This window comes from Amblyomma mixtum, chromosome 1 (assembly GCF_055824585.1).
Source record: "Amblyomma mixtum isolate Tamu chromosome 1, ASM5582458v1, whole genome shotgun sequence".
Classification (NCBI taxonomy): domain Eukaryota; kingdom Metazoa; phylum Arthropoda; class Arachnida; order Ixodida; family Ixodidae; genus Amblyomma; species Amblyomma mixtum.
The window spans coordinates 193,114,546-193,128,245 of NC_143012.1; the positions used below are offsets into that span (position 1 = coordinate 193,114,546).

At 48.6% G+C, this 13,700-nt stretch overlaps 1 protein-coding gene across 1 annotated transcript; it reads left to right on the forward strand.

The window, feature by feature from the left end:
* The first annotated feature begins 7,553 nt into the window (after positions 1-7,553).
* On the forward strand, positions 7,554-12,236 carry LOC149370370 (MIF4G domain-containing protein A-like). Its single transcript, XM_089583185.1, has 2 exons — positions 7,554-7,688; positions 11,830-12,236. The coding sequence occupies exons 1-2, from the start codon at positions 7,599-7,601 to the stop codon at positions 12,004-12,006; spliced, it is 267 nt and encodes an 88-aa protein (XP_089439311.1). The 5' UTR covers positions 7,554-7,598; the 3' UTR covers positions 12,007-12,236.
* Positions 12,237-13,700: the final 1,464 nt, after the last annotated feature.

The following is a 13,700-nucleotide window of genomic DNA, read 5'->3' on the forward strand; positions in this document are numbered from 1 at the left end:
ATTCGCCCTTTAGCGAAATTATTGATACCCATTTTGGAATCGCTGAGGATGATGCTCCCTTGGGCATGCGCTAGGGCGAGGGCTATAGCCGCTTCCTCTGCCGTTTCAGAGGATTTCGTTTTGATTGTTGCCGAGACGATGTGGTCACCATTCTCGTTCACAACCACAATTGCAAAGGCATTGGTATGTTTGTAATCTGCCGCATCTACATAAAGTGTTCCAGCGCGCTGTCTGTACTTGTTATGTAAGGCTTTGGCTCGTGCTTGTCTTCTACCCTCATGGTGTAAGGGGTTCATGTTTTTGGGGAGTGGTTTGATTAGTAGGGCCGTCCTATAGTAGCGGGGTAAGTCTACTTTAGCATCGTTATTCGTAGGTTTAAAGTTAATTCCGAGCCTGGTAAGAATACTCCTGCCAGTTCCGGAATTGGCTAATCGATCTGTTTGAGCCATTAAATGGGCTTCTTTCAGTTCATTGCAGGTGTTATGTATTCCTAGCCTCATAAGCCTTTCGGTTGAGGCATTTAGTGGGAGTCCTAACGCAGCCTGATAGGCCTACCGTATCGTGCTATCCAATTTTTCCTGTTCTGCTTTCAAAAATTTGAGATAAGGGGTGGCATAGAGCATCCTGCTTAGCGCAAAAGCCTGCACTAGCTGGCATAAATCTCTTTCCCTCACCCCTTGTCTGCGGTTAGCTATGCGGCGGATTAATCTCGTCGTCGCTTCTACCGTGCGTTTTAGCTTAGTGAGTGTGTCAGTATTCTTTCCATTTGTTTGTAAAAACAACCCCAGTATTCTCATGGTTTGTACCTCTTTGACAGATCGTCCATTAACATAGACGTTTATTTGCGGGGGGGATGTCGTGGTACGCCTACCTCTTTGTTTACGACGTATCACGAAGAGTTCAGATTTTTGCTCAGAACAAGTGAGGCCGGATTCCCATGCGCATGCCTCAATGATGTCCACTGCTGCTTGGAGTGTGTCTTCTATGTAGCCTTCGCATCCTTTGGTTACCCAAAGTGTGATGTGATCTGCATAGAACGTGTGAGCAGCAACAAGCCATCCGCCTGGCGGCTGAGGCCGTGAAGAGACAATGTGTCTTCACCAGACCTTAGTTTGCGAGGCTCCTAAGTAGGGCTCCCTTAGGCCTGCGTGCCGGGGGGTCCAAAAAGGAGTCTCATTTCGGTGGAAATAAACGTTCATTTTGATGATGATGATGTGATGTAGGTCTGGTATTTGTGCCAGTTTGGGGGGAATTTTGATGAGGGAGAGGTTAAAAAGGAAAGGGGACAGGACGGAGCCCTGTGGCGTTCCTTTCCTTCCCAGTGTGATTGGGGCAGACTCTATTGTTCCGACTGTTATCAGTGCTGTTCTGTTAGTGAGGAAGGATCGGATGTAGTTGTACGTCCTTACTCCGGGGTTTATTTCTGACAAGTTTGTCAAAATGGCTTTGTGGGTGACGTTGTCGAAAGCTTTAACAAGGTCTAAACCCAATATTGCTTTCTTTTCTTCTTTTGCTCGTTTGAGCTTTTCGCGCTGCTTCATCCCTGGCGTGACGTCACATATCACGTGATGCAGCGATGGTGGCGCCGCCGCCGCGTCGCGCGCGACGGCGCGAACCGAAGCGTGGAGGCCTCCGCCGGGCGACGTCCGACGGCGCGATATGAGGCCCCATCCAAATAGTAACGTTGGCCCCATCTGCAGCCGGTGTGACGTCATCACGTGACGTCACATCATGTGATCTCACTTCAAGGTCAATGGTGGCCACTGCCGGGCGTCGCGCGAAGGCCCGAAACCTACGTTAATATGCTTCGCATAATAAACGTTTTCCACCACCACCAACGCATCGCGCCGAACGGGTGGTGACGTTCCGTGGACTCCCTGGCAGCGTAACAACACGGTGTCGCGTTCCACTCCTAAAGGCAAAGATTAATGAATGCACAAACAGAATAAAGTGAGCAATCGAGTTGCTTCTTTCACAAAGGGGAATAATGCCACCTAGTATTGCCAGGTGGCGCATAGCCTGGAGACATCATCATCATTATCACCAAACCGTCGCTCGGTGCGGAAACCGAGATGTGCCACGACACTCCTGCAGCGGTGGTGCCCGTGCCTGGACCCCACAAGGACCAGAGCTCCCTGCGAAAGATAGAAAGGACCAGACCTAGCGGCACAACCAGGTATGGACCTTTGTCCTTTATGCGGCTGGCTTTGCACAGTAATTATTGGGATGTTTAGGCTTAGGTGAATAAAGAGCCGCTGTACGTTTGAAAGTGTTAAGGGTAGCACATACATGCTGAAGTTACCACCGCGGTACTCCAGAATGAGCAACTGCTCGGTCTCAGTCTGCTAGCCAGTGTACTGACAAGAGGACCTGTATTCCTCTGGGCAAAGCGTTCGTCATTGGGAGGGAATCATTTGTTTTTAAGCATGAAATGCTTTTAGCTCCCATTATCGGCAGTGTGTTGACGCCACGCCGAGACCGAGAGCCAACATCCAGGCACTGAATTCCATTCATACGCGCATTGAAACGAGAGCATCAGGGCACCGTACGAGATTTAACGAGACTCTCTAAGCCCTTCTACAGGATCGGCATAAAAGCGGCGAAAGCTTCGCGCCGAACGGGTGGTAGCGTTCCTCCCTTCCTGTACGGTTCGGTTCTGGTGTCCACCGAGATAAGGGAGAATTACTGCGTAATTTCATTTTCCCGACAGGCGTCGCGTTCGAAGGGCAAGAAATCGCACCGAATGGCTGGTGGCGTTCCGTGGGCCGCCTGACAGCGCTACAACACGCTGTCGCGTTCCACTCCTGAAAGCGAAGCTTAAGCATTTTTAATTAGCAGTTAATTAGTATTTAGTCATTAATCAGTATTTAGCCACTAATTAGTAATTTGTCACAACTTCGTCATCAATTATGTGTGACGCAATCCAGTGGTGACGCTTCTGCATCGTCCTGCATTTCATGCTTACTCTACTCTCGGTTACGGGAGAGGCAGAGATTTTTAAGTGGTGTGGAAAACGCCTTCGCCTCTACGCACTTTAGACAGTTCGAACACGCTGCATATACATTCTTGCCAGGCCTGCGCCTCGTCGTGTCCGCGTACGCTTCGTGTTATGCCCGTAAACATTTCATGCTTACTCTACTCTTGGTTATGGGAGAGGTAGAGTTTTTTTCCGCTCTGAGGAGGAAGCCCCGGTGAGGTGGAGGGGGATGTGAAGTGTGGTGGGATGCACAGCGTGAATTTGAATTTTTTGTGTCTAGGCATGCTGTTTTCTAGAGAGGATTACACAGAATAATCTGCGCAGCTGTAATTAAACATCATCCTAGCTAGCAGAACAGTATCCGCGTTCTTGATGATCAAGCGGCACGGACGGTGTGCTGCGGGATGCTAGGCACAAGTTTGGGTTTCAGGGATAAAGCGTCTGACCAGCGGAGCAGGACGAAGTCCGCACACAAACAGAAAAGGGGGAAGAGCTGTTAGGAGAGTGGGCCTCTTCGTGTTTTGGGCCCCTATAAGCTATGACGTCAATATAGCTTAGGATGAAATTAATATAAAATAGAAGCGGGGGGGGGGGCAGTATGACAAAAAGGGTAAAGTCCCCAGCAGAACAGGTAATTGACCCAATATATGCCGAAGGTCGGTCGTACAAAGGGCCAGAGTAAAGAAATTCATTTGCAATATCGGGCCGATTACCTGTGCTTATCATTACCAGTTTGTGTGATTGTTGAAGAAATCCATGGAAGACTGGTCTTGGGGAAGTATCTTTAAGTCAGCTTTTGTGAGGATTATGGGGGCGTTTTTTTTTTTTTTGCACGGGTATGCTCAGGTGGATGCCAGAAACACTCACTACCTTAAACACCCTCGCAGCGATGTGGATATTTGCACAATCCCCAGTACCACGTCGTGTGCCAAAGTCAGCGTGGAAAGTAAAAAACCTTCAGAGGGGCACTTTGTTGACCTAAAGGGCGGTGAAGCGAAAGACTTAAGCGCGATGTTACTGCTTGTGTCACTGATGTGTTGTTAAGATATTAAGGCGAAAGCCTTTAATGTCTCATCGTTGTAAGCAGCAGTTGTCGACAGAGAATGTCACGCTTTTCAGTTGGTCGAAACGGTCGTGACGTCACAGTGCGCCAATTTCAAACGGGGCCAATTGTACTTTGGCTAGTAACCATGCAACCAATTGAAGGGACCATGTAGTGATGCTCTAAGTAAGTGCGACTGAGCTTAGTTAATTGCTTATTACCTAATTAGCCTAATTAACTTCTCTAGTCAGGCTATATAAATAAATAAAACCTAGTAAGAAATTGGTTGAGCTCGGGAATCGAACCCCGGTCTTCGGAGTGCGAGACGAGCATGCTATCGACTCCGCCATGCCTGCTCGATGGCTTGGAATGAACAAAGGCACGTCTAGTGAATACGGTGTCTTCGCTCACTGCCATCCTCCTCCCTTCTCTTCCGGCGAGGTTTAGGTGTCCACCGAGATATGAGAGAGAAATACATTTCCTTTCCTCAAAAACCAATTTACCGACGAGCGAGGCATAGAACCGAATGGGCGATGGCGTTCTATGGACTCCCTGGCAGCGTTGCAAGACGCTCTCGCGTTCCACTCTTAGAGGCGAAGCTTAAACATCGTAACCACACATCAGTGACCCCACTTTAGGTCAAAAAAGTGCACCCCCCCCCCCCCCTGAATTTTGACGGGTGTCCACCGAGATATGTGAGACAGTTACTGCGTAATTTTCTTTCCTCAAATACAATTTTCATTTTCTTCATTACGGGCCATCTTCGTCTTTCTTCTTTCACTCCCACTTCCTCCGTTCCTCTACGGTGCGGTTCAGGTGTCCACCGAGATGACAGAGATTTACTGCGCCATTTCCTTTCCGCAAAAACCGTTGCGTTGAAACGGCAAGGCAACGCGCCGAACGGGTGGTGGCATTCCGTGGACTCCCTGGCAGCGCTACAACACGCTGTCGCTTTCCACTCCTAAAGGCGAAGCTTAAGCTTAAACTTAATTAGCAGTTAATTAGTATTCAGACATTAATCAGTAATTAACCATTAATTAGTGATTTGTCATCACTTAGTAATTAGTACTCAATTACATGTGACGCCACCAGTGCCACAGAAGCACTGAAAGTGGTGCACAAAACGCTTTCGCCTCTACGCACTTTAGACAGTCAAAGTGCCCCCTGAATTTTTAAGCTTCGCCTCTAGAGTGAAACGCGACGGCGTCATGCAATGCTGCCAGGGAGTCCATAGAACTCCATCGCCCGTTTGGTTCTATGCCTTGCTCGTCGGTAAATTCGTTTTTGAGGAAAGGAAATGTTTCCGTCTCGCATACCTCGGGGGACACCTCAACGTCGCCGTAACGGGAAAGGAGGAAGATGCGAGTGAACAAAGACACCGTATTCACTAGACGCGTCTTTGTTCATTGTGGACCATCGAGCGGGCATTGCGGAGTGGTTAGCATTCTCGTCTCGCACTCCGGAGACCGGGGTTCGATTACCGCACTCGACCAATTTCCTACTCGGTTTTAATTATTTATGTGGTCTGACTAGAAAGTTTTAATTAGGTTAATTCGGTAATTATGAATTAACTAAACTCATTCCCACTTGCTTGAAGAATCACTTTACGATCCCTTTAATTGGTTGCATGCTTACTAGTCAAAGTACGATTGGCCTATCGACAACTCCTGCTTACAACGATGCAGCAATTAGGACTTCCGCCTTAATATGTATGGCAATTGAAGGGAAGAGCTTTCTTCTACGAGGCCAGGACTGGAATTTTTCGGACCAAAACATAGTCAGCTGCCACGAGGACACGTTATGCGGAGCGTGTGGAGAGGAGGAGTAAACGTCTGAGCAGTGACTCTTCTCTGCAAAGGGCTTCAACCTCCAGTTAAAAGCAGCGGGACTGGTTTATTGACAGCACTGGTTTTTAAAGACTTGGAGGGCATGACATGACAAAACGGCATGACATACCGCACGCACCGGATCTGACAGTCGTTTCTTAATGTAGTGCTCTGCTGTCTTCTTCAAGGTATTCTATTCGATGGCGTGGTCTGCGAAAGACATGCGCAGCTTCCCTCTACTTCGGCAGCTGAAATTCGCCTTGGGCGACGAGCCGGAGTCTGCGAGTGCTCCCTCGCACGCCCAGGGCCTCATCAAGAGGGCGCTGCAAGGTGAGAAAGCGTTAGGCCGTGTTTATCCAGCATGGAGTGGAGTTCACCGCCCGTGAGCTCACATCAAGGGCACCGTTTTGAATATTTATATCTGGTCGCATAGCGCATAGAGTGCAGCGAGTAGCAAACGCTACCGCCTAGTTTACTTAGGTCCAACGCACTATAATCCTATCTGAAAACAACTTATCTCATAGAGTTGGAGGCCGGTTTCTAGGGAAGAGAAGAATTTAATGGAGCTTGGCAAAGGCACGTGGGGATCGTAGATAACGATATTTGCTTGCATGGATGGCTATAACTGCCGTATAACGGCTATAACTGTCTTGGTTGTGTTGAATGCATGCCATGTCTTAGCGACCGGCCGTAAAGCGCGGCTGCTACAGCGCTTGTGATTTCGGTGCGAGAGCAGCTTATGGCGGCGAGAGCGAGTGGACAAACGAGTTTTGCGGGTTTATTCCACTTGGTTCCTTACACGTTTATTTGCACGCAGATCTGAACGCCCTTACCACCCAAAAGTTGACGGAGCTGGTTGAGGCTCTATTCCAAAGATCTACACAGGGCACTCAGAATGACAAGCCAGCTTTTCAACTGTGCACCTTCCTCATCGCGGTAAGCCGGCTTCTCCCTCCTGTTCATTGTTCGTGCCGTGTGACCGATGCAGTCCGCATTCTGGGCGATTTTCTTGCGCTATCCTTACAGCAGCACATACCAAGGTATAATGATGCTGAGAATGCGTAAGATTACGAGGTACCTGTATGATTGTCTTTACCTATGACGGTTGTACTTGGTGTCCTTCCCGTCCGTAGCAGAATTCATATTTTGACTACTGCTTTGCTCTCGTTACTTCTGTGTTGCTTATTATTTAGAGTGGGCTTAATCTATAAGCAACTGCACCAAACAAAAGCACACTTTATCGACCACCAGTAAACATGATCAGGAAACCTCTCGGGCTCCGTAGTTGTGGCGTTTCTTCTGCTCGCTGCTGTCCGTAATAAACCTAAGACTCCTGAGCGAGAGTTTTCATCAATTCTATTCATGGCATCAGTTAATTTCAATATGCGCAGCTTGAAACTGGGTTTCGGGGTCCGTGCCTTTATCTTTGTTAGTTATGTGCAATTTTAAGCATATTAAATGTGCTATAACGAAAGCAGGACTGTGTTGGCAGTGTAATACATATGTGTTCTGCTCGTACTCAAGCAATGAAGCTAATTTCCTTTTTGCGCACCATTCTGGCACCCTCAGAAGGAAAGCGGCGAGAAGTTTCCGGACATGCTTCTGGGCACCTGCGCCGATTGGTTCGACAAGCGGCACCAGCTGTTTCGGCCGCTGAACAGGCCCGAGCGGGTGCCGCGCACCTGGACGGCATTCGTGTCCTCCTTTTTCGAAGCTCGTGCTGGGCCTGCAGCGTCGCAGCGGAGAAGGAGACATGGCGAGCAGCACGCTGTTCCGGGCCCAGCTGCTGTGCGACTGCTGCCAGGACATTCTGCAGTCCCCTTCGCTGGACAACGCACAAGAGGTAAAGCTCTAATTGTGTAGTAAGGCGAAAGACTTTAATGCCTCATGCTGTCCTTAGCAATCCGTGTCAGCAGCCGTGTGTTCGTCCGTGTCGGCAGATGTGTCCGCGTTTGGACAGGTGTCCACCGAGATATGCGGGACAGTTACTGCTACTTCTCTTTCCTCAAATGCAATTTTCAGTTTGTTCGTTAAGGCCCCTCTTTCTCTTTCTTCTTTCATTCCCACTTCCTCCCTTCCTGTATGGTACAGTGCGGTTCGGGTGTCCACCGAGATGACAAAGTTTCCTTTCCACAAGAAGAGTTGCGTTCAAAGGGCAAGGCATAGCGCGAATGGGTAGTGGCGTTCCTCCCTTTACTGTGCGGTTCGGGTGTCCATCGAGATGACAGAGATTTACGGCGCCATTTACTTTCCTCAAAAAGCGTTGCGTTCAAAGGCCAAGGCATCGCGCCGAAGGGGTTGTGGCGTTCCTGCCGGCCTTTACTGTGCGGTTCGGGTGTCCACCGAGATGACAGAATTACTGCGTAATTTTCTTTCCTCAAGAAAGCGTCGCGTTCGAAAGGCAAGGCATCGCGCCGAATGGGTGGAGGCGTTCCGTGGACTGCCTGGCAGCGCTACAAAACGCTGTCGCGTTCCACTCCTAAAGGCGAAGGTTAAGCGTCATTAATTAGCAGCTAATTAGCATTTAGTCATTAATCAGTAATTAGTCACTAATTAGTGATTTGTCATTACTTCGCCATCAGCCCCACCGCCGTGGCTCAGTGGTTACGGCGCTCGGCTGCTGACCCGAAAGACGCGAGTTCGATCCCAGCCGCGGCTGCTGAATTTCGATGAAGGCGAAATTCTAGAAGCCCGTGTGCTGTGCGATGTCAGTGCACGTTAAAGAACCCCAGAAGGAGGAAATTTCCGGAGCCCTTCACTACGGCGTCCCTGATAGCCTGAGTTGCTTTGTGACGTAAAACCCCAATAAACCAACCAATTATCTGTGACGTCATCCAGTGGTGACGTCAGAAGTGTCACATAAGCAAAGTTGCTGAAAACGCTTTCGCCTCTACGCTCTTTAGACAGTCAAAGTTCCCCTGAATTTTTTAGAGCGCAGCTCTTTGGCGTCCGTTCCTGGGTTTGGCGTCGTCGTCGGCCTCGTAACCAGCTCCGCCCCCAATGTCACGCTTTTCAATTGGTCGAAATGCTCGTGACGTCACAGTGCGCGAATTTCAAATGGGGCCAATTGTACTTTGGCTAGTAACCATGCAACCAATCAAACGGATCGTATAGTGATCCTGCAACTAAGTTGGACTGAGTTTAGTTAATTGCTTAATTAATCAATTAGCCTAATTAATATAGAGGAGAATGAAGAGGTCAGAAGAAAAGAAAAGAAAGACGCGCGCCGCAGCGACAACAGCGTCCGCGGAAGGAGACGCTGCTGAAAAAAACATAAGTACGAAGCCGCGTTCCCTCCACCACCACGCACTTCCCCACTCGGTAAGACGTTGCTCGTTTCATATACGTTGTGTCGAACATCCTAGACAGTTCCAACAATTGACAGGTTAATGACAGAACACGATGGATTGAAATACAAGAATATAAATATGAAATAGCGTAATTAACCTTTCTAGTTAGACCGCATAAATCAATAAAACCGAGAACGAAATTGGTCGAGTTGGGGAATCGAACCAGGGTCTCCGGAGTGCAATACGAGCACGCTAGCCACTCCGTAATGCCAGCTGAATGGTTTGGAATGAACGAAGGCGCGTCTAGCTAATACGGCGTCTTCGTTCACTCCCATCTTCCCCCTTTCCCTTACGGCGAGGTGCAGGTGTCCACCCAGATATGCGAGAGAGATACATTTCCTTTCCTCAAAAAATAAATTTACCGTCCAGCAAGGCGTACAGCCGAATTGGCGATGGCGTTCTGTGGACTCCCTGGCAGCGTTGCAAGACGCTTTCGCATTCCACTCTTACAGGCGAAGCTTAACATGTTAACCACACATCCGTAACACACGCACACAGCCAATGGACGCGTCATTCGCTGGCAGCACTTGATTCATCATTCACAACCACATTCTTAACGTACGCTCCCTTGCCGCACATGCCAAGGACGTACACCACGATCACATTCTGCGCCATTCCTCTGTACTTTGCTTTGCTGAAACCTGGATGGATCCCGAAGAGCCTCTCGAAATCATAGATTTCCTATACTGCTGTGGTGCTCGCAGAGACCACAACAGAGCGGCGGGAGTCGCTATCTACTTGCGCACAGGTCTCTCTGCAATACCAGTCGAAATGTTTGGCACGTCACATGAAGTTGGCGAACTGTGCGCCGCAAAGTTGCCCAACGGCTTGCTGGTAGTAGCTGCCTACTTCGCCCCTACCGCACTCACGAAAGACGTCGTGCACTCCCTGCAACTCGCATTAACCGTCCATCGATCCACACCGATGTTAGTAGTGGGGGACTTTAATGTTGACATAAAGACAAACAGCAATTTCCTAACACTTATGCGGGAGAACATCCCGTTCCTCTCGCTCGTAACGCGTCCCACGGCTGTGACAACCTCGCGAGGCACTTGTATAGATCTCGTCTTTGCCGCCGCGGTGGCTCAGTGGCTATGGTGCTCGGCTGCTGACCCAAAAGACGCGGGTTCGATCCCGGCCGCGGCGGCTGGAATTTCTTTGGAGGAGAAATTCTAGAGGCCCGTGTACTGTGCGATGTCAGTACACGTTAAAGAACCCCAGGTGGTCGAAATTTCCGGAGCCCTCCACTACGGCGTCTCTCATAGCCTTAGTCGCTTTGGGACGTTAAACCCCATAAACAAACAAACAAACAAGATCTCGTCTTTGAGAATCAAGCATTGGTGTACCAAGTCGAACATATATCAGTCTATTTCTCCGACCACAAAGCTTCCTTCATGACTGTCAAGAACTGTTAGTGGAGTCTTTGTTAAAGGAATACGTGTGAAAAATAAAAAAAAATTCTGTGATAGCGCATACATGTGTTGCTCGATTTCTTTGCCTCAATCTATCGAAAAGGTGAAACAGCTTATTTGCTGCGCTCAAATTTCGCATTAGGAAGTAACGTAATCGTCGGTAATTTTTTCTTCGGCTTCTCACAGCCATTATTAACAACCTGTGTCCTCAACCAGGATACGTGAAACCAAGCAGTTCGAAATTATCACTGCGCTGCGTCGGAATCAAACGAGTCTTAACGATGTATAATAATGTGACGCACATGAATTGTGAGGAGCCCATTGCTCTCGAGGAATTTGCAGGGATCGCATAAAATAATTTGGTCCACTCACGGAAATAGGTGCACGGAAACTAACATGACGGTCAGCAGCGATTTTTGGCGGCACTGCGAGCCCTCAGAACGCAGTCCGGTCCGTACTCCTCAGACAGTTCTTCCAAACAAAGCGCACGAATGGCATACAGAGCAGAAGTAATCGAGAAAAGCAAGCAACGCGACTGCGTCCTATGTACCGCACGTGAGGCTACGTTGAAGAAGTAATGCCCTAAATAGCACACCAGCGAATACCTTAATACGTTAAGGCTCGTATCACATTCAAGTGCCTACTCTTAAAGAAGCCAGCACCAGAAATGAACCTTTCGCTCTTGGATCCTTACTGTAAACCTCGGATGCTCTGCAGAAGTAGGCAACCTTAATCATTATTGTGAAAGCTAATCAAGCCGAATGTATATATTTGATTCAAGATGGTGCCCTCAGCGCCATAATGAATGGTGCATTGGTGAACACAACGCGGCTCGGTCACATCTTCTGATGGGAAAATCGTGCTCTCAGTAAGCTCATATTAACCTACTCGGGAAATTGTATAATCTAGTAAAGTATCAACGACAAGATAAACAGTACGTTTATAGGTCATTACTATTGTTCATCTATAAGGAACTCAGCGACGAGGTTCTCCTGTGGGTATAAATTCAAAACTTTGCTGGCCGCTTTCTGCAAAACACCACAAGCCCCTGTTATATTTTGTGCTATATTGTGCTGTAATTGCTGGCTTTTGTTGCTAACCTTAGTGATTCCGCTCTGCTAAGCGGGTCTTAGCAGTGAGGGCACTAAGGGTCATGCGATATCGTCCACAATGTTGCCCTCCCGTGCTTACCATTAACCAGTGCTGTTTCTTTTTCTCACAGATTGCGTGTTCGCGGTCGGTTCTGAGGAGCACCGGCAAGATCATCGAGCATAACGCTCCCCACCTGATGCAGACCTTGGTGCAGCGGATGCCGGAGGCGTTCTTTCAGCCCGGCCTGTCGGCCATCGCGCGCAAGCATTTGCTGGAACTGATCGAGCTGCGCGCTTCCGGATGGTAGTCCTCGGAAAGAAGGAGTACTACGAGAACACTTCAATTTAAGATGAAGCTTATATGGAAAAATTGTTGATTTGCTTGCAAGCCTGTTCAATTCGGCAGCAATCAGCAGTCAAGGATGACGTGTTATTTCTAGCTGCGCTTCTATCTTAAAGTAAAAATAACATGAGAGCTCTGGAAATCTTTTTCTTCTGTTGTGTTAGCAGTGTCTTGAGCCAATTGTGATTTCGTCGTCAATAAAAGAATGAACGTTTCGATAGAATATAAGATGCTGTGTTGTATTCATTTTTGTTGAAGCATCTGCGGCGCATTTCACTTCGTGTTGAATAGAGCTATGCAAAGCCAAGCAACCGCTAGTGGTCTTCTTTTCGTGCGAGATCTACCGCTGCTTCATGCAGTGGCACATTTGCTGTGATCACTGCGGTTTAAAACATCGATACCAGCGCCATCATGAAGTGAAGGTGGTTGTATCCGGCGCTGAAAATAAATTGGTATGGGCGATGAATAGAAACATCCCGATAGAGCGAAAATGAAGAAAAGCTGTGTTCCGGACTTTTCTTTTCTCGGGCATGACATCCTGAATTGTTTAGATTCCAACTCTACCTTCACCTGCCTCCTTTGAGCGTTTTTTAAGTACAGTTGGTTTTTTGGGACTTGACCACTGATTTTCATCAGTTCTGAATCTAGGTATTGCATTGTATCGAAAGCGTATGTATCAATAAAAATATTTCAGTAAAAAAAAACTACGTCACAAACGAGTCAAGAAACAAACGTTCGGTGGTGGTGACAGATCTTAACTAAGTAAACTTAAGTATAAGGACATGACACACTATAAAATTGAACTTTCCTCACATACTGACGACCCGCTTTCCCTGGAGACCAAATTAGCGGGCCGACCCGTGTTTGCACACAGCTGCAGTTATACGCGAATCCGCAGAGGAATTATGGGTCACGTTATCAAATTGCAGGGAAGAAAAACAGAATTGGCTACAGTGAAAAATGCAGCTGGGGCATTCAACGACCTGCTCAGGTTTACGACTACACGGACGGACGGCGAAGGGAGCGAAGAATAAAATTTTTTCCAAGGGGAACCTTTCCATGAGAAACTGTTGGGCTGCGACCAAATAGGATGCATTATTGAGATCTCGAGAAATTTTCGCCTGGCTGCTTGACTAACCTATACACAAGTCTCTCGAAGAAATCGTCGGGTCGCCGCCTCCTTGCCGGACGACAGATCCAACACACCACTCTCATAGAAGAGCGCGTACGTATTCCATCCCAGTGGAGATGCGCCCTCCACGTGGGCCCTGTTCCCGCGAACCTGGACCGTGAGGCCCATATTGGCCGGCGCCTTGCGCGGACGAAAGCCCTGGCCCGCCACTATGGATCGAAACCCGGCGTATTCTACGTGAATGCCTCAGGCCCCCACTATGGTGGATGGTACACAGCCGCAGTCGTCCACCAATCCAAAACAGTGAACGGCCTCACTTTCCGAGCCCGTGACATAACACACGCGGAGGAGGTCGCCATTGCGTTGCTGCATCTGATTCCAATTCAAAAACAATTATTTCCGACTCGCGAGGGGCATGTCGGAACGTCGAGCAGGGCTGGACACCGTATCTAGCCTACCGCATTCTTCAAAACAGCGTCTACACCGGTGACCCCGCGCACCGGCGTATCGTTTGGGCTCCCGCTCAC